Genomic DNA, 20,108 nt, shown 5'->3' on the forward strand with positions numbered 1-20,108 from the left:
AGCCTCTTGTAGTGATAGGCCCTTGGCTTGCTAAATATAGGGACCCCCTTGACTGCATGTCCATCCTGGCCCTTGGTCGTGCCTGGTCCTACCCTTGTCTTGACACTTGAGTTTGAGGAGGCTATGGGTTGTGCAATGACATGGGTTAGAAAAGAAGTAAAAGTGCTAATGGGTGTAGTGAGATAATTTGGCCTTTTAAGAGAGGGAGTACTATCTTCTTCAATGCATGGCTTAAGCAAACTTGTGGTAATTTTGGCCCCTTTATAATTGAAATAGGCAGTAAGATAAGTACCAATTTCATCTAATTCTAATTCTTTGAGAATATCGAGCATCATGCTTCTTAATGCATTGAATTCAATCTGGGCAATTACAAGGGATCTAGCTTGCCTACCAAGCCATGTGCAAAATAGAGAAAGGTGAACATCCACCGATTTTTCAAGGAAATCCTGCTCAAGATGGTTCAGAATGTACCGAATAGCATGGTCAAATCACATAATACTAGACTCACAAATTGCTTTAGGGTCAAGAAATTTACAAGCACACCTTAGGTAAGGCCTGTAGACATTCCATATAGATTTTGTGTAGAAGTTATGATTACTTTTGGCAAACTCCATGATCCCTTTTGTGCAAATATAGGGGCATGCATTTGAAGCACACTTAGCTTGATCAATGAAATTGAGTTTGAAAGGGGCCTAAATTAGTCCCCTTTATCCCAAAATTGTCCACCCTTTAGAATTTTAAGGTGGCAATCCTCAACAATGGAGGTAAACCAAGGTTTCACTAAGTATGGAAGCAGAAAAAGCTTTATTAGGTAGAATCCAAAGTTGATGGTCAATAGTGGATGCAGGTAGGTTAGCAAGGAAAAACCAAGGTTTCAATAAGTATGGGAGCAAAAAAAGCATTATTAGGTAGAATCCATGGTTGATGGTCAACATCAAAAGACTCTACTTCAATTTGTTTGAGTGGAAGGAAGGGGAACACCTTAGAGAAAGTTAGGGACCATCTCTAGAAGAGAAAAATCTCTAAGAGTACAAGGATTGTTTGGAATTGTTTGACTGTTTCCAAAGTAGCTTTATCTCTACAGAAGAGGCATCCTAATTTGTAGGACAATGGGTGTAGCCGGAGTGCAAACAAAGGCCGGATTGAGACCATATAGCTTTCTAGAATTGTTTTGGAATTTTTTGATAGTTTCCAAAGTATCTTTATCTCTACAAAAGAGGCCTCCTAATTTGTGGGACACAAAGGCTAGATTGAGACCACATATCTTTTTTAGAAAATTGGTAACTTCAACACCAAAAGAGGAAAAATAGGCTTGCTTATATTGTTGAGTCATAATAAGAAGTTGGGAGATAAAATTAGAGATCATTGCATAACCATCCTCATGTAGTTTGTATATAGCAGTAAGGATCTTGACCCAATCATTGAAAGAAAGCATGTACAAAATAGAGGATTTCTTTTTAACTAATAAGGAAGAGTCTAAATAAGATGTGAAGCTTCCAAATTGTTAATACATCAAAGGACAAGAGCTTTGGCGGTAGAAAGAGGCTCACAAGCAAGTTCAAGTCTTTGGGAGAGGGTTAAGGCCTGTATCAAAAAAGTGAGGGATTAGTTGTAAAGACTTAACTAGTTAGAGTAAGTGATCTTTTTGTTTTTGGATTTTTTGTCAAAAAGCCCTAGTTCTAGGAGGAGGGGTTTTGTGTGTGGGGTGTTCCTTTAAAAATTGTATAATATTTTCCAAGATTTTTGCATGTTTCACGGGGTCATGGATAACCCTCATACGAGCAGACAGTTTAAAAGTGGTATGTTCTTGGAAAAAACGAGAATTAAAAAGATTAAACGTAGGTGAATGAATTTAGATTAACATGCAATCTTAAAATCGACAAAGTCAAAAGACTACAACAGCCATGAGCAAGAACCCAGTCTATAGTCAAAGAAAGACCACCTAACACCTGCCAACCTAACAAGGAATTATAGATAGTGGGTCAATCAAGGCATATGAACTTTAACTACTCTAAAGCTAGTGTCTTGGTCCCTCACTTACCTACGAGAGCCTTGTGTTTAGGGCGTGTGTGTTGATGTATTGAAATTAATACATATACATAAAAGAACATAACATTCAAAAGGTGGCTAGCTTTAGATAAAATGACAATGATTAGTACAAAAATTACTTAAGTCTTAGATTCATTTTTGTACAAGATAGTAAGAATGACGCATCATTCCAATATTTCTATACAAGAACAATGGAGTTGTGAAGCTCATTTAGGTAAAAAACAATCAAGATCTTCAAAGTCAAACAACGGCTAAGCTAAAATACTTTTAATTAAAGATAACATTCTCACCTGCATTCATATAAACAAGACAACAGATTTGTTAGCCTTGAATAGGTATTACAGGTGTCAACAAACCTATCAGTTGTTATCTTTGTCTTACTTATAATTAATTTAACTAAAAACTACCTCCCAAAAAAATATATTTGTTGATAGATTTTAGAATATACAATGCAGTTATAAACCATCAGAAGGCCATCACCCCTTCTGATGCAAGTGGCTATAATTGTCTATATGACAAAGTAAGTTTGTATCAAATTGTAGTCCATTCTTAAGCATTTTTCAAGTTTTGCACAATACACCATATTAGAAAGTTTGAAACTTTAGAGAAAATTTGGGAGTCATCAATGTCTTAAAGATTTGGCCATATGGACAAACTCAAACTATTTTTTTTAGGTCAACTCCTTCCACAAGGTATTACTTGAAAAGCTCTTTCAAGCCATGCTCTCAAAACTTTGGCTGAGATTTGGCCATGTGGTCAAATCTTAAGCTCGTTTTGAAAGTGGGAATCGAAAACTTCTCAAATTCACTAATATGCTATCCAAGTTAACCCATATTCTTCAAGATTCTTGCAACTTTCCATTATTATGTTTGTTTAAGTGATTCGAGAAGACTATATTATGTAATTAAAAATTCTAATTTTTCCAAATTTTAAGCCATAAATTAGGCCCACCAACTTGCCAAGCCCAAATATTGAAAGTATATAGAGAATTAGTCAGAAACAAGAGTCAAATGTTTTAGAAATCAAATTTTGGATAAAGCAACAACTAATGACTAATATTTAGCTGCATAACAAATAAGTAAACAAGCTCATATCTTCTTCCCATCAAGTTTACAATCTTAGAGGGTCAAGAATCCCAACTTAAAACCATACCAAACCATTATGCTGAAAAATATTGTGTTTGTTAAAGTGATTTGAGAACCAATATTATGTACCTAAAAAATCTAATTTTTCCAGATTTCACGGCATAAACTAGACCCACCAACTTGCCAACCCCAAATATTGAAATATACAATGAATTAATTAGAACCACGAGTTAACAATTTTGAAAATAAAATTTTGTGTAAAGCATCGGTTATGACTAGTATTTAGCTACATAACAAGTGAGTAGGCAGTTTTTCCTATCAAGTCCACAGTCTTAGAGGGTCAAGAATCCCATTTTAAAACCATACCAAACCATTATGCTGAAAAATATACCATAACTACCCTATATCTCAACCAATGCCAGAGGAGAAGTATGAACCAAAGACAAGTCGGGATCATGTACTTAAGTCTGAACTTTTTCATGAAATAATAGAATTATCAAAGAATCTAAGTGAAGTAGCATCTACAAATCAATCAAAATCTAGTCAATCATATGAGACCCATTAATTTACATGTGATGTTTGTTGGGGTAAATGCATTGTGCCTTTGCCTAGGGAAGAACGTTTGGTGTTCGATCGACTGCGCGTCCACGTGTGTACATACTCTTATTTGTTCTATATGAAGATTAAGGCGCTCCTCACTCTCGGTCGCAGAGGTTGCTCCACCCACACCACAGTCTCGTGCTTCTCCCCTTCCTTGCACGCATCCACGCACACGTGCACTCACAAGTGGTATCAGAGCTACAACATAGCAAATCACACATGCAATCGCTTCTCGATGGCCATTCGAAAGCGACGGAGCTTGCCGGCTATGGTGGATCTTGGAGCTCAAACGTGAGCTCGACGGTGGCAGATATGGCAAGGTGGAACCACATCGGAGTGGATCTCGGGACTCGGTATCCCCACGATGCGTGTAGTCCTCCCGAGTCAAAGAAGAAACAAGAGAGCTTGGGAGCTCTAAAGTTTGGTGGCATCATGATTCGAATTCCACCCAATTCACCATTTTCATGAAATCGTCCAGATATATTCTCTCTTAGTCAAAATAAAAAAGAAACTCTCTGAAACAGCGCGCGCTCAGAGAGTTTCTATTGTGAACTACCTAATACTTTATGTTCGCTTAATATGAAAGGACACACACACAAAGGAAGTCGCCTATCTGGCAAAAAGACACACACCATAGCCTTTCGCTTTGGAGACACGCAGCCGCATAACACTGATGCACATGTTGGGAGAAGAGGGGGAGATCGACCGCTTAGAATATTCAACACAAGCTTTCAAGCCATCACCATCAAACTGTCCACCTCTTCTTCCAATTTCCAAGCACACACACTCACCTAGACTATGACACACACACACACAGTAAACAGAGAATTGATATAGACAAGCTTGTAAGGAGGTGTAAGAGATGTGTAAGAGATGGAGACTAGATTAGAGAGTACACAGCAAAATAACCATAGCTTAAGAGAGTAGAGAAGAGAATCTGCAAGAGAAATGCCTAAATCTAGCCCCAAACTCCACGGCACCTCTCTTGTGGAGTTGGTATTTAATATATTATTTTTGAGTTTGAGGTGCCAAAAATTGAGGCCCCTCTTTTACAACCACTTCACTTTTGTAAATGAGTGAAGCTCATTAGTTCTTGCATGACCCATAAGGGGAGTTCCCACTACAAATATTTATAGAGCCGTAGTGGCTTATTGAAATGAGATTCTAAGATACTGTGCAACTATAAAATGGCCAAGAATAATTGCCGTCGCCTCTTCATCAACTCCCCGTATTCCACTCTACAAAATCATCATCAACTCAATTAGTAAAATAAATAGACAGCACATAATTAACCATTACGCCCAGCTATCCCAATTGCAGTTAACCACTACAACAGGAGGGTGCCCAGTCTCGTAACATCCCTCCCACCAGGGATAGCAACTGTCCTCAGTTGCTCAATAGAGAAATCAACTGGACCGTGAGTGATGGAAAGTGTGGAGAAGGTTGGGAAAGTTGCGAAAAAACTTTTCAGGCATCCATTTGGCATCCTCTCTAGGGTGGCCCTTGAAAGTCAAAAGGTAACGGTTATAAACCATTCCAGTGCGTGTAGTGGTGGTCTCATGGTCAACTATTTTGTCAGGGATGAGTTGCTCTTCTTGGTCTACAAGTGAAGGTGGGTCTTCGTAAATGTGGTGTGTAGGTAGGGGTCCTCTGAATGGTCGTAAAAGACTAATGTGAAATGCATTGTGAATGTGCTAATGTGCAGGTAATTCTAAACGAAAAGAAACATCATTAATGACAGCTGAAATTTTGAAAGGTCCATAAAAACGAGGAGCAAGCTTAACAAAGACATTAGTATCAACACTTTTGATCCTTCGTTTTTCGATGCGAAGTAAAACATGATCACCTTCTTTGAATTGGTGTGCCTTGCGGTGCTTGTTAGCATGCTTGGTGTAAAGTTCTTGTGAGTGTTTAATGGCAGAATGCACACTTGCATAAATAGCATGAAAGTCAGTAGTGAAATCATCAGCGGCAGGCACAACATTAGAAAGACGTGAAGCAGGAGTAGGAAGTGAGTGACCGTATACAATTTCAAAGGGAGATTTACCCGTGGCAGTGTGAGTGGTGTTGCTGTATGCAAATTGCAAAATATGTAGGTAGTCATCCCATTTCTTAGGTTGAGAGGAAACATAAGCCTTCAACAAGTTAATAATAGTGCGGTTGGTGACTTCGGTTTGACCATTGGATTCAGGATGAAATGCAGAAGTGAAGTCAAGTGTAGTGCCAAGATTTTCAAACACAGTAGTCCAAAAAGCACTACAAAATTTTGAATCTCGATCAGAAATAATCACTTTAGGCAAACCATGATGTGGGAAAACAGTCTTAAGAAACAAAAGTGCAGCTTGATGTGCTGTGAGTGTTTTCTTACATGGAACGAAGTACGCTTGTTTAGAGAAACGATCAATAATAGTCCATATCATGTCATGTTTGTGCGTTGTGAGTGGGAAACCAATAACAAAATCCATTGAAATATGTTCCCAAGGTCTTTCAGGAATGGGGAGAGGGTGTAAAAGTCCCAATTTCTTACCTGTAGCTGCTTTGATTTTTTGACAAATCAAACAAGTTGACACATACTGTTTAACATCCATACTCATAGCAGGCCAATAGAAATCACGACATAAATTTTGAAAAGTTGCAGCAAATCCTCTATGTCCAGCATAAGGTGGTTTGTGCAATTCTTCAATAATTAATGTACGAAAAGATTTAGTCACACACAATTTTTGTTTGAAATAAAGGAGTTTTCTTGAATAGTGTATTCGAGAAATGTGTGTACAGAATTATCAAGCATGTGCAACCATGTCGTTTTGAAGTCATCGTCATGTGCATAAGTGTCAGGCATAGTGTCAAATGAAGTTCCCGTAATGGTTGATAGATGATTAAGTGAGGGTCGTCTACTCAAAGCATCGGCTACAACGTTTTCTTTACCAGGTTGGTATTGAATGTTGGGCTGAAAACTTTGAATAAAAGCGGCCCACTTAATATGTCTATCATCTATTAAGGGCTGAGAAAGTAAATATTTGATACTTTGTTGATCAGTTTTAATGATCAAGTCAGTACCCATTACATAGTGTTTCAAGATTTTCAATGCATGTACCACAGCAGTCAATTCTTTATCATAAGTACTGAACTTTATTTTAGACGGTTTGAATTTACGACTTTCGAAAGCAATGGGATGGTTATCTTGCATAAGGACTGCACCGATACCTTTACCACTAGCATCAGTGACTACCACAAAGAATGGTCGTTCAAAATCAGGCAATTGCAATACAGGTGCATTAGTCAAAGCATGTTTAAGTGCATTAAATGATCTTTCTTGCAAATCAGTCCATTCATAAGGCGTGTTTTTCTTCAACAAGAGAGTCAAATAATGTGCTTTGTAAGCAAAATTACGAACAAATTTCCTGTAATAGCTGCAAAGACCAAGAAAAGATCGTAGCTCATGCAAGTTTTTGGGTCTAGGCCAGGATTGAATAGTTTCAATTTTCTTTGGATCGACATGAATTCCTTTACCCGATACAATATGTCCCAAATATTCAATTTCAGATTGGAAAAATGAACTCTTTTCAGGATTCAAATACAAGTGATTTTGTGCAAGCAGATCAAATACACGTGTTAAATGTTGCTTATGGTCTTCTTCAGATTTACTGAATACCAAAATGTCATCAAAAAATACAATCACAAAATCTTGATGGTCAATGAAAATTCGATTCATCATGCGTGTGAATGTAGCTGGTGCATTTGTCAACCCAAATGGCATGACAAGAAATTCATAGTGCCCAGTTTGTGTTCTGAAAGCAGTTTTGTAGACATCATGTTCAAACATTTTGACTTGGTGATATCCTGATTTAAGGTCAATTTTGCTAAAGATGTGTGCCCCTTTCAGTTTGTCTAGTAGATCATCCACTCTAGGAATAGGAAACCTATTCTAATGGTGATCTTGTTTAAAGCCCTGTAGTCAATACACATACGAAATGTTCCATTTTTCTTCTTGACAAGAAGTACTGGAGCTCCGTATGGTGAACTACTAGGTCGGATTAGGCCTCGGTCAAGTAAATCAGTGATTTGAGTTTGTATTTCCTTGTGTGCGGTAGGATTTACACGATAAGGTGCTCTACAAGGAGGTTCACTACCCGATATGATGTCAATTTTGTAGTCTTCTGGGCATGATGGTGGAATTCCAGGTGGCAGATCATGCATGAAACAATCTTTAAATTGTGAAAGAAATTCATCGTGTGTGGAATTACGTGAAGTTTCAGTTTCAGCAGAAATTTGATTTACCAATACTAGATGTGTTTTCCCTTGTTTTCGAATGGCTCGTTTGGCTTGAGTGTGAGAGAGAAGTGGAATTTTTTGTTGTGCCAGTGTTGCTTGGATGGAGAAAGTTTTATTATTATGAGTGAGAGACATTGTACGTGTTTTATAATTAATCAACGGGTCAAATTCATGACGAAATGGCATTCCCAAAATCATATCAAGACCATGCAATGGTGCTACCAAAAATGTACGTGCTTGAGTGAATTCACCAATGCAAACTTCAACAGTGACTTAAGTTTTACAATTAAAACGTTGATTATTAAAAACAGTTTTGACCTTATGAGGTGATGAAATTTCAGAGAGTGATAGTTGCTGTGCCAATCGTGTGGAAATGAAATCATGGCTACTACCATCATCTAGCAGAATGGTGACATTTTCACCCTTAACAGTGCCTTGCACTTTAAACAAGGTGTGAGGAGATATAGGAGTACCTGAGGATGGGTTGTCATCGTTATCATAATTAGGGTCATATCCCTCACCGTAGTTAACTTCCACTTCATTGTCATCGGGTGTAGCATCTTCGATGAGGTTAAGAGTAGCTCCGTTGGGGCGGTTGTTGTTGGAGGGTTTCTCATTTGAATTCCTGTTGACTCCATTTGAATGGCCATTGGATTGACCATTGCCCTTAGCATGACCATTTGGGCACTTATCTGCATAGTGACCATACTGAAAGCATTTAAAACACTTCACCTTTTTGTTACCATTAGAATTTGGAGGAAAACGCTGGTTGAAAGGATGTTGGTCGCCTCGTTGCTGAGTGTTGTTGTGGTTGTTGCTCGTATGAGGTTGAGCAGTGGCAGGAGGATTGTCAAATCTTCGTCTTTTGAAAAAAGTACGGCTTTGGTATTTACTTCTGTCAAGGTTAGGAGAAAAAGGAGGTCTCTTGTTGCGGTTAGTGTTAGCAGGTTGATCAGTGTGAGAGGAATGTCCACCTTTCTTCTTTTCTGTGTTGAGAGCCAAATTAATGGCTTTTGACAGCGAATCAGGTTCGAACATATCTACTTCAGCACTAATTTGTAGTGCCAAGCCTGATATGTACTTTCGCTTCAATTTCCTGCGACTAACATGTTCAATAGCTTGCAATTGAATTAGACAATTCCAAAAACGGTCAGTGTAACCCTATACATCTTCATTTCTACCCTGTCGAATTAAATCCCATTGACGTCGTGCTTTAGCTTTGTACTGTGTGGGTAAAAATTGGGGTAAAAACACTTTTTTGAATGCATGCCAGGTGCGTGGTCTTCTACCGTGTTGTTTGGTTGCGTTCCACCACAATGCAGCGCTGCTAGTGAGATGATTGGATGCACACTTTACCATTTCACGCTTGGGAAAGTCTTCATCATGAAAGTAGTCATCTAACTGACTAACCCATGCTAGAACCGTGCTAGCATCTTTAGTGCCATCAAAATCTTTGAAAGTGAAGGCTTTTCTGCTAATTTTGTTTTTCTTGGGTGCCGGTGCAGATTCGGTGCGTGCAGAATGTAATAATTTATCTTCAAGTTCTTGCCTTCGCATGTGTTCATATGTGAGTGACTGCTGCAAATTTTGAAGTTGCTCTGTAATCGTGGGTGCATGAGGAAGATGTGCCATGATTGCGTGCTTTTCTTTTTTCTTTTTTTTTCTTTCTTTTTCTTAAAAAAAATAAATAATTAAATGGTAATGCTTAAAAAGGCTATTTGGTGATATTCACAGATGCAATATGCGGAATAAAGTAAAATAAATAACAAAAATGTAATGTACTTAGCTGAAAAAGAGCGGTGGCGTCCAGTCCAGAATGGCGATGCGCTAAGAAATTGCCAGAGAATAGACAGTCCGACGGTGTGTCACCGAGCCAGTTGAATTTCGTGGCACCCGATCTCCCGTATCCCAAAAGCAATGGCAATCGGCAATATGATGGTGAATTCAAGACCAAGTAATCACCTCGGTTGTCCCTTGATTTTTATGTATATATATATATTGTCATGTGCTTGCGATGATAATTGGTAACCGGTTATTCGAAGGTATGAGGTCATAGACAAGGTGTTTAATGGAAGTGGCTTTTTCGATGAGATCTCGGAATCGTCGGCAAGGTTTATGTCTTTGGCTAAGCGAAATGGATTACGCTAAAAATCATGTCCAAATTGGAGCGAGGGAGAAACAAGGTCAATGAGCTTGGGAAAATCAACCATAAATGTTAAGGTTTAAGCTCTTTCTTTTTCTTTTTATATAGTGGGCTTAGAGGACGTCCACCAAAAAGATAAGTAAAGTAAGCCACACCTTTTAGCTTTAAAAGGTGTGAAGTACATGAATTAAAAGGGGAAGGAGACACAGAGGGACAACGTCATGGAGAAAGTGAGGAGAGGAGGGGAAAAAAAAACGCTTCACCTTTTTTTTTTTTTTAGGTACTCCTGTTTATGCAGACTTTGCAGTACTTGGTGATGGTCGACGACAAAGCTCCCTTGCATGCAAGAGATGTCTCCCGTGGTATTCATCGGACCCTCAAGTTTTTGCTCTTGTTATCCGTTAGTGCTCGAGCTTTCGAGTTTGCAAATCCTCTTTCAAGAAAGCCTCCGAATGTCTCACAAGCCTTCCTGTTGGTTAACCATGCTTCTAATCTCGTAATTTTCCTTCTTAATCCTCTTGCTTAAGTCGAAACCAACTCTTTTCGAAACTCATTTAAGCACATTAATGACCACTCTTGTTAAGCTCCTCTTCAAAGTCTTCGAGGCCTTTTGCTTCTTTAACTCTCATTATTCTGTCTTCACACTCCACAAGAGTTAGCCATCTCTTTGAATCAAGTGCTACACATACCCGTTTTCGGTAGCCGATAAGAGAAAATTATTTAATTAATTTGCCGATTAATTCTCCGATTAAGCATTGATGTGAAAAACTGTTGTTGCCAATTCGAGGGTTCCTCTTCAAATTTGAAAATTGATTGCCGATTTCTCGAACTTGATGCTCTGATACCACTGTTGGGAGAAGAGGGGGAGATCGACCGCTTAGAATATTCAACACAAGCTTTCAAGCCATCACCATCAAACTGTCCACCTCTTCTTCCAATTTCCAAGCACACACACTCACCTAGACTATGACACACGCACACAGTAAACAGAGAATTGATATAGACAAGCTTGTAAGGAGGTGTAAGAGATGTGTAAGAGATGGAGACTAGATTAGAGAGTACACAGCAAAATAACCATAGCTTAAGAGAGTAGAGAAGAGAATCTGCAAGAGAAAGGCCTAAATCTAGCCCCAAACTCCACGACACCTCTCTTGTGGAGTTGGTATTTAATATATTATTTTTGAGTTTGAGGTGCCAAAAATTGAGGCCCCTCTTTTACAACCACTTCACTTTTGTAAATGAGTGAAGCTCATTAGTTCTTGCATGACCCATAAGGGGAGTTCCCACTACAAATATTTACAGAGCCGTAGTGGCTTATTGAAATGAGATTCTAAGATACTGTGCAACTATAAAATGGCCAAGAATAATTGCCGTCACCTCTTCATCAACTCCCCGCATTCCACTCTACAAAATCATCATCAACTCAATTAGTAAAATAAATAGACAGCACATAATTAACCATTACGCCCAGCTATCCCAATTGTAGTTAACCACTACAACAGGAGGGTTCCCAGTCTCGCAACAGCACACTTCACAACACCTGCACGTCATGCATCCTCCAAAGCATACAGTAAGCATTTTCCTTCGCTCCACTCTCTACGGCTATATGTCATGAAATATTCAAGTTGTGTGTATTGCGCTTTCAAGAGGGGAGGGTCGGCAACAACAACATGGGTGGACAACACGCTATTGTAGGGCTCAACCACAAAGTACGTTGATGGTAGACAGTAAACCCGGGGTCCATGGCTGAGAGAGAGAGAGAGAGAGAGAGAGAGAGAGAGAGAGAGAGAGAGAGAGAGAGAGAGAGAGAGAGAGAGAGAGAGATAAGGAGCAGGTAATCGACCACTCTAATACACAGCGAGAGTAGATCAGGAAGACGCTTGTGTACCGCCCTCAGCATGTTGGTTGCACGAGTGACAAGAGGCTCTGCATCGAGCGCATGCAAGATAGAAAGAAAGGTCGGTTTGCTTCCCTCTAGAAAGAAGCTTCACGACAGATAGAGAAAGCCCACCTGTCAACCTATCTGAAATCTCATGCTGGATTTTTTTGACACCTTCTCTCCTCAGCCTCATGCTTTTTTCATCTTTTGATCCAGCCTCGGAGTCTTCTCCACAATCTACTAACTCGTCCTCTTTTCAAAATTGACCAGACATACACACAAACACTATAAACATCGAGTAAACTGCAAGCCAAGGTGTGCAAGAAGATAATCCCGCACCCTTTGCGCATACTAAAGATCAATTCCTCACAGCACATGATGAAGGGCAAACAGTCCGTGACAAAGGCTCCCTCCTGCCAAGTCAAGGAGTTGCAACAGAAAAGTCCTCAATGGATGGGCACAAACATGAGCGCTGGATACTCAGAACCCCTTTGTTGTACTACACAATTGGAAATTATGCTATAGCATGTATCCCAGTGAAGAAATCAAATCCACCCCATCAACAATCTCTACTTCAAGGAGAAATGGCCAGTTTGAAGATCATGCTAGTTTGCATCGCATAATGTATTACCTAAATCATGTAGAGATGCACGCATCGAGGGTGTCGCCAACACCTTACAAAACTGGAGTCATCTTGCATCTACTATCTCCTTATGCGGTCACACACATATTGTGAACTAATGCTTTGTGTCCACTTAATATGAAAGGACACACACACACACAAACATTACGTAGTGAAACGTCATAATCAGAAGAATCGTTATGTTGAAGCGTTCCGCGTCTTTGTGCATTTGAGAGAGAGAGCAATGGTCTGTGTACTCTGTTCCTATCACCATTTTCTACAGTTTAATTTTTTTTAGAGAGAGAGAGAGAGAGTGAGTGAGTGAGTGAGAGAGAGAGAGAGAGAGAGAGAGAGAGAGAGAGAGAGAGAGAGAGAGAGAGAGAGAGAGAGAGAGAGAGAGAGAGAGAGAGACTAGAGGGATGGCTTCCTATAAGCGCATTGTAGCAGTGTTTCTGGTGATGTCGATGGCGATGGCCTGACTGAGTGGTGCTGCATCGTAGCTGCCTCCTCCGGCACTACAGTGTGCACCCCTGCTGAATTTGGTGCCGGCCTGCTAGCTGACTCTCTATGTGTGAAGCTTACCTTGCCCAACCTATTGCTCACCACCTGCCTGGCCTCAGCATCAACATCGCCCCCATCATCTTTGGCAACAACGGAAGTTGCATCTGATCACCATCGCTTGCATCGACCTGCCTCATCATGCACTTCTCGTCATTTATGGTCATTTGTAGTTAGAGTCCTGCATGCTGAAATCAAGTTCTCCATCATGCTAAATTGCTCATGTACTACTTTTTTGGCAAATTTGGATTGACGCTTCCTCTTTAAAAGAGAGAGTTTAGAGAGAGAGAGAGAGAGAGAGAGAGAGAGAGGAGAAGTGAGGGTTTCTGTGTGTGCTGTTGCAGCCATCCCATCTCGTCAGCACTTTCCTCTCTCGTCGGCAAGCTGTGTAAAGTTGCCTCGCCATCACCTCCACCTCTCTCTTCTCATCCATGCAGGTGATTTTCGACAGTATAGGCCGTCCAATGCTCGATTGTATCGTGTAGCCTTGTTGCTACAGTATGGGGTATTGTACGTGCAAGTGCCAGCTTCGATCGCTCAACTCGAGCATCCCAATCCATCTTCTTGCCATCGATCGGGATCTTGCCCTTGGTCTAGTGTGTGACTGCTCTGCATTTTGCATGAGTTGATGGATAGATGAGCAAGAAAGTGTCCAAGGCCGAACTCAAAACCACTCCCAAGGGCGAAGGACGCCCATCTTGCAAACCTCGAAGACCATGAGGTCTAATACCCTCAAGCGAGTATGGGACTACATCAAGGATCACAAGCTCCATAGTAGTACCGAGAAATCGTAGATCTTATGTGATTCTCCCCTTAAGAAGGCATTTGGACGAGACAATTTAAGGTGTCAAAAGTGCTCAAGTACTTGAGTCCCCACTTGTCAAGAAAGGTTTGATGGGGCTGTTTGCTTTGTCTAAGTCAGTTTTCACCAGAAGACTTAAACTACATACAAACACTTGCTTGGGTTTGTCTTTGCTCGGAAAAACTCGCTCGGTGCGTGGTAAGACTCCATTCCGATCAAGGGGGGAGTCTATGTCTCATGAATTTAATGCATTTCTGGCTAGTCGTGGGATAAAACATTAATGTACAGTGCCATATACGCCTCAGCAAAATGGTGTTGCTGAGAGGAAAAACAGGTCTCTTATGGAAATGGCACGATGTATGGTCAAGAGTCAAGCTTTACCACATTCGTTTTGGCTGAAGGCTATCATGTGTGCCACTTATGTACTCAACAGGTGTCCTACAAAAGCGTTGCAATCTATGACTCCATATAAAGCATGGCATGATAGAAAGCCATCTATTGAGCACATTAGTGTTTTTGGCTGTTTGGCTTATGGTTTAGTGCCACAAGCGCAGTGCATAAAATTGGATGAGAAGGCTGTCAAATGTATTTTTTGTTGGTTATAGTGATGAAAGCAAAGGTTACAGGTTGTACCATCCGCAAACAAAGCGTGTTTTGGTCTCACGTGATGTTGTGTTTATGGAAGATCCTGTTCAGCCTTTGCTGTCATGTACTAGAGATAGTAATGTAAGCTCATAGGACATTTATGACAGTTTATTGCCTCTTTTCAGTGGTGTGTCTTGAGCTTCCTTCGTCTTCTCCAAGCTGTGTGTGTTTCCCTGCAACCCTCATTCCAAAATATTTCTCATATAAACAGACAAACCATTTTTTTAAAAACTTGGAAAACGTATATATTGAAAGTTTTAGAGGTAAGTTGACTAAATTTGAAGGTTTTTGTAATAAATTCCTCCACACTTTGTAGGTTGTCCTCCCTTTTAATCTTTCAAAATTTGTAGATGGAATTACAATAAATTTTTGTTAGAGCACTAGATCAAAAGCCATGTTCTACAATTTTCCCAAGGTAATGCAATAAGGAAAATTTGAAAAAATAAATGATTATACTTTTTGTAGAGCCATTTGGAATAGTTTAGGAATAATAAATGGCGATGGATCTACGGTTCAAAACTTGAGTAGTGGCATATCCCATCCAATGGGTCTGGCACCATTTGTGCTCAAAGTTTTTAGCTCTAATCCCACCGCCATTTACTATTCCATGCCCTCTAATGCCGAACACCCAAAAAAAAAAAAAAAAAACACACACACACACACACACACTTACCTCATCCCCAAGAAATATCACAACGTGACAAACCATTCTATGGACATGCACAATGGATGCTACGACTCACTCGTTCCATCCATATCTTCACTTCCAAGTTCCTATGTTGCATGCCTCGCACATTCGGCCGAAATGCAGTTTCGGCTACATCGTCCGACTTCCGGTGGGGCGGACGGTCTCGGTCGGTATGTAGTATAAAGATCTAGGGTTACTCTAAACGATAGATTCCGCACGTAAGTTCGAGTCTGCAATCGCTGCCTTCGTCTGTTGTTTTCTGTGTCGTCCCCTCGCCTCTTTCATCTTCGCAGCAGTTTAGATCGACCTTGCTCTCTTCCTCTGCTTCTTCCCTGCCTTTGCGAAGGTCACCCTCGCCTTTCTCGGCTCCTCGACTTCTTTCAGCCACCATGAATCTGGACAAAGCCCTAGACGACATAATCAAGATTAACAAGCAGAGTACCAGAGGTGGAGCAGGAGGCCGGAGAGGCCGCGGAGGTCGCTTCCGTGGCGGCCGGCAAGGCGGACTCGGCAGCAGAGGAGGAGGCAGAACAGGGGCTTTCCTTCGCCCCAGGCGCCCTTCTGCATACCAAATAGCCAAGGCAAGCAAAGAGGCAAAACTGTTTGTACACGTAAATCTTCTTTTATTGGCACACAGGGGAAAGCAAGGGGCAGTTTGCTAGGGTTATTCTGGTGAGGCGGTCACAGCTTGTTTACCTGGCTTTCCCCTACTTAGGGTTTTTCTTCTGTTGTTGTTTACTCAAAAGCCCACATACGTACGTTTCTTGTGCTTGAAAAGAAAGTTTATATCCTGGAGTTGGTTCGAGATATAGCTGCATGTTTGAAGCACCAGATGATGTGCGGCAAAAGCGCCTTCCTGACATGACAATCCGCGTTTACTGGCCAGTCTTTTCTGTCCCGGCGCCCTGATGGTGGATGGCGACGAGATATGTTCGAAGATGCAGTTGGCAGTGCACTCGGCATTGAGACAAGTACCAAACTCTACATCTCCAATCTTGATTATGGCGTCTCGAATGAAGATATCAAGGTATTTCTAGTCAGCTCCTTTGATGTTCTTTGAAAATGGAGGGGATTTCGGATGACCTCTGAAGGAAATTGAGTTTATCTGAGTGGTATAGTCTCTTTTGTGTTGTCTTGTGATCACTCTGGTATTGACTCGCTTAGACTGACTTTGTTCTCCCTCCAGGATGATATTGTGTAGCTCTGAATGTCTCCTCCATGATCAAGCGGCTTTTGTATTCAAACAGTTTCATCAATTTGAAACTTGAAGCATCAGGTTGTTTGTGATATTTTAAATTAAGTGACTGTATTTTCAGTTACTCTAGGAGGACTATTGAACACTTCCAAGCCTGATGGGCAGGGAACCATGAAGTTCATTCACTGGACTTGTAAAGGCAGCCCTAAACTTATTATTGTAAGTTGCTAGTCCATGAATACTTTCTAGCCTCGTGTGCAGAGAACCATAAAACCTCGTATATTGACTTGTATAGGCAGCCCTAAATTTACTATTGTAAGTTACTGAGTCCATGAGTTTTTGTTTGTTTGAATTAATGTGCATACAAGAACACACCATATGCTTGCCTTTTCCCCAGATTTCTATGTTGTAGCCTTGTGAATTGTGTAGCTATTGGTCTTGACCTGCAGAGGTTTGTTCATGCCAATGATTTTTGATGTTAGGTTCTTCGCAATATGGTCTTCAATGCTGTTTTAATCTTGTGCTCCTGAATTAGGAGTGTTTTCCAATGCACACTTTCTCTTTTGCTGTTTGGGACGGGAGATGCAACATTTTATGCAGGTGTTTCATTCTACCTTTTCCCTTTATCCACATAGCTATGGTTGCAAGCTGAGATCTACCTTTCTTCTTCCTAGGCTCTTTTTGTAAACTGGTGATTTATGACATTGTCTCCTCGATTGAATACAATATTTACCTCGAAGTACATGTATAACTTGGAGGGTGGTAGAGCTTTCAAGAGTTTTGCAGGTTAACATTATAACTAGCTAGAAAAGGTTACCACATGAACCTCATTTCATTTTGAATCTTCGATGCATCCCTGATGGGCGTATTCTTTAGTTGGCTCTATTCTTTTGTTGACAGTGACATGTGCTATGTAAATTTTCCTTCACAGGCTTGTCGAGGTTGTCTTAGTCAGATGATCACAATTATGTCATTTCTGTGTGCAGGAGCTATTTTCAGAAATGGGCGATCTGAAACATTATGGCATTCACTATGACAGGAGTGGACGCTCCATCGTACGATTTCCTTTATTAATATATTTGGTGGCTAACTTTTTGTTGATTGGTTGATTCCCTACATGCTCCCATTTATGAGTGCTGCACCAAACGCAACAGGGAACAGCTGATGTGGTCTACCTAAGGCGCCCTGATGCCCTTGCTGCAATGAAGCGGTACAACAATGTTCAGCTTGATGGAAAGCCCATGAAGATAGAGCTTATTGGCACGAACATACTACCTCCAGCTGTCCGAGGAGTCTATGGTGGTGCTCCGCTGGGGAGAGGTCGCCTGTCTACCTCCATGAGGTGAGCTCTACCTCTAGAGCTTACTTTTAACGTCAACCTGTCGTGTATACCTTTGACTACAGTCCAAATGAGGTTTCTTTTTGTTATGTGTACAGAGGTGGTGGGGCACGCGGTCGCGGCTTTGGATTTAGGCGGTTCCGTGGTCGAGGTGGAAGAGGAAGAGGTCGCAGATTGGCCGAGGACAGGAAGGGTCCCACCGTGGAGGATCTTGATGCTGATCTGGAGAAATATCACAAAGATGCTATGCAAACTTCTTAGTCCTGATGCAAAGATGTCGAGTTTTTTGGTAGTGAACACGATTTTGATATGTAGCTCTGTTTGGCTGCTCTGTGCGCAATGGGTGTGGGTGTAACCTCTCCTCAAATTGACAAGTAGCCTGGCAGCAGCACTCACATTATCAAGACGGTTCTGGATCTTTATTTGTCTGATTTCTGCAATATGGCAGTTACGTTTAATGTTTTGGCTGGAAGTGTTACGTAATGTGGAGGCAGACCTAGTCCAAGCTGTCTCTCTTCTCTTATGTGGGACGAGCTTTTGCAAGTGATATGGGAATCAGAGATTTTTCTTATGGGAACATGTGTAAGAGCATATTTTAACGATCTCAATAGAAGCACTTCCCCTTGATGTTGTGTGTGTTTAATAGGCTGCCTTCAATCAAAGGGGTGGATTCAATTGCTATGCTTCAGTGAAATCAGGCGGTCATGTCTCCTGTCGTATGGTATGAGTATCTCTTCTTGAGTAGTGGAGGATGCAATGCTAGCTCTCTTAGGGAAGTCCTTCGGATTTTCCTTAGTTAAACTACCACTTTCCATGATGGAGTTTGGCTTCCTCAACACCTAAAAGTATGCGCTTACTTTTGTTCCTCTTCTTCATCAAGCCAACTGCCATGCCTCTCTGCTGGAAGCTCAATCCCCCCCCCCCCCAAAAACAATGTTATGAGGTCGTCCTTTGCGGAAGGAAGGGTGATAACTCAGACTGTCAAGATGGACATTCTGAAAATGGCCTTACAAGAAAAATGCGAGGATAAGGGTGAAGTAGGGAGTTGGAGCTGTTTATTTTTGGCGTTTTGTTTCCGTTCAACTCTTAATAGTATGTCAATAGGCTCTATATGGATTGTGTATAATCTGGAGCAAAAGGGTTGGGAAAAATCTCGTAACTTTGCTGGCAGATCTTGTCCTAGTATAACAGAGAGAAGAGAGTACCTAAAGTTCTTGAATACATGAGGTCAATTTACTTAATTGTGTTGTCTGTAAAACAGCTTATTGGACTTCGCTTTTTTTTATAATTTGGTGGACAGCTTTGTATCTGTTTTAACAGTACACATGGAGCTATTCAATGGAGAAACTTGCCAAGTGTTGTCGAGATTGTTGTGGCTGTTTCCATTAAAGTCGTGCATTTGATACATACACTTTATTTGTGTCTAATGTCATGTATCTCTATTGACTGCCTGCTAATGAGATGTAGAAGAGTAATTCTAATGGTTGAACAGAGTTTTCCTTGGAGACCTTGGTGATCTTCCAAGAAGAATTGCAGCGAAGGTTTATTTTTTGCCTGAGTACGTGCAACTTGTATTGATGTATTTTATGTTGATGTTTGAGGAGGGAGTACATGTTTTGCTTCAAGCTTGTTCAGAATATCTGAAAAAGATTCTCATAGGAAATGGTTACTGAGCTAGGTTTTTGCCAGAATCCAAAGGATTCATGTAACAGCCATTCCTAAGTGGGATTGAGCAACGCAAAACACGGTACAAAATTTGCTCAAACAAAATAATACCACTGTAACTTATTATTATGAACATGTCACTTAATAAGAAAATTTTAAATAAAAAACCTTGGAACTCGAAATTGATCATGAGTCTATCTTTACATGCATACATGTCCTTGTTCATGTGTTTTATTGCTTTTATTAGAATAATATATAGCACACAAGCACACAGCTGGTCTTGCTGAAGCTCCATGGCCCAGTAGGTACAAGCAGTAGCAAAAAGGCTGCCTTGGGCATGGCTTTGATTATGGTTTAGACTATCTACCACTCACATTACATTCTTTATACGCATGCTATTGGTAGGCTTTTTGTTCTTTTAGCCAGGAATTTATTTGTATCATTCTGGCTCGGAATGGCACCTCATCATACCTTTCTTGTCTTCTACATCAGCTAAGCATTTAAGCAGACTAAAAAGAAGAAATTTAGAAACAAAAACATAAAAGCGTAAAAAATTGTATTAAAGC

General features: G+C 40.6%; 1 protein-coding gene across 1 annotated transcript; it reads left to right on the forward strand.

The window, feature by feature from the left end:
- The first annotated feature begins 15,545 nt into the window (after positions 1–15,545).
- On the forward strand, positions 15,546–18,504 carry LOC147444895 (THO complex subunit 4A-like). Its single transcript, XM_086527406.1, has 5 exons — positions 15,546–15,924; positions 16,230–16,370; positions 17,525–17,593; positions 17,693–17,880; positions 17,976–18,504. The coding sequence occupies exons 1-5, from the start codon at positions 15,733–15,735 to the stop codon at positions 18,136–18,138; spliced, it is 753 nt and encodes a 250-aa protein (XP_086383532.1). The 5' UTR covers positions 15,546–15,732; the 3' UTR covers positions 18,139–18,504.
- The last annotated feature ends 1,604 nt before the right edge of the window (positions 18,505–20,108 follow it).

This window comes from Adiantum capillus-veneris, chromosome 13 (genome assembly GCF_014529385.1).
Source record: "Adiantum capillus-veneris isolate H3 chromosome 13, ASM1452938v2, whole genome shotgun sequence".
Lineage (NCBI taxonomy): Eukaryota > Viridiplantae > Streptophyta > Polypodiopsida > Polypodiales > Pteridaceae > Adiantum > Adiantum capillus-veneris.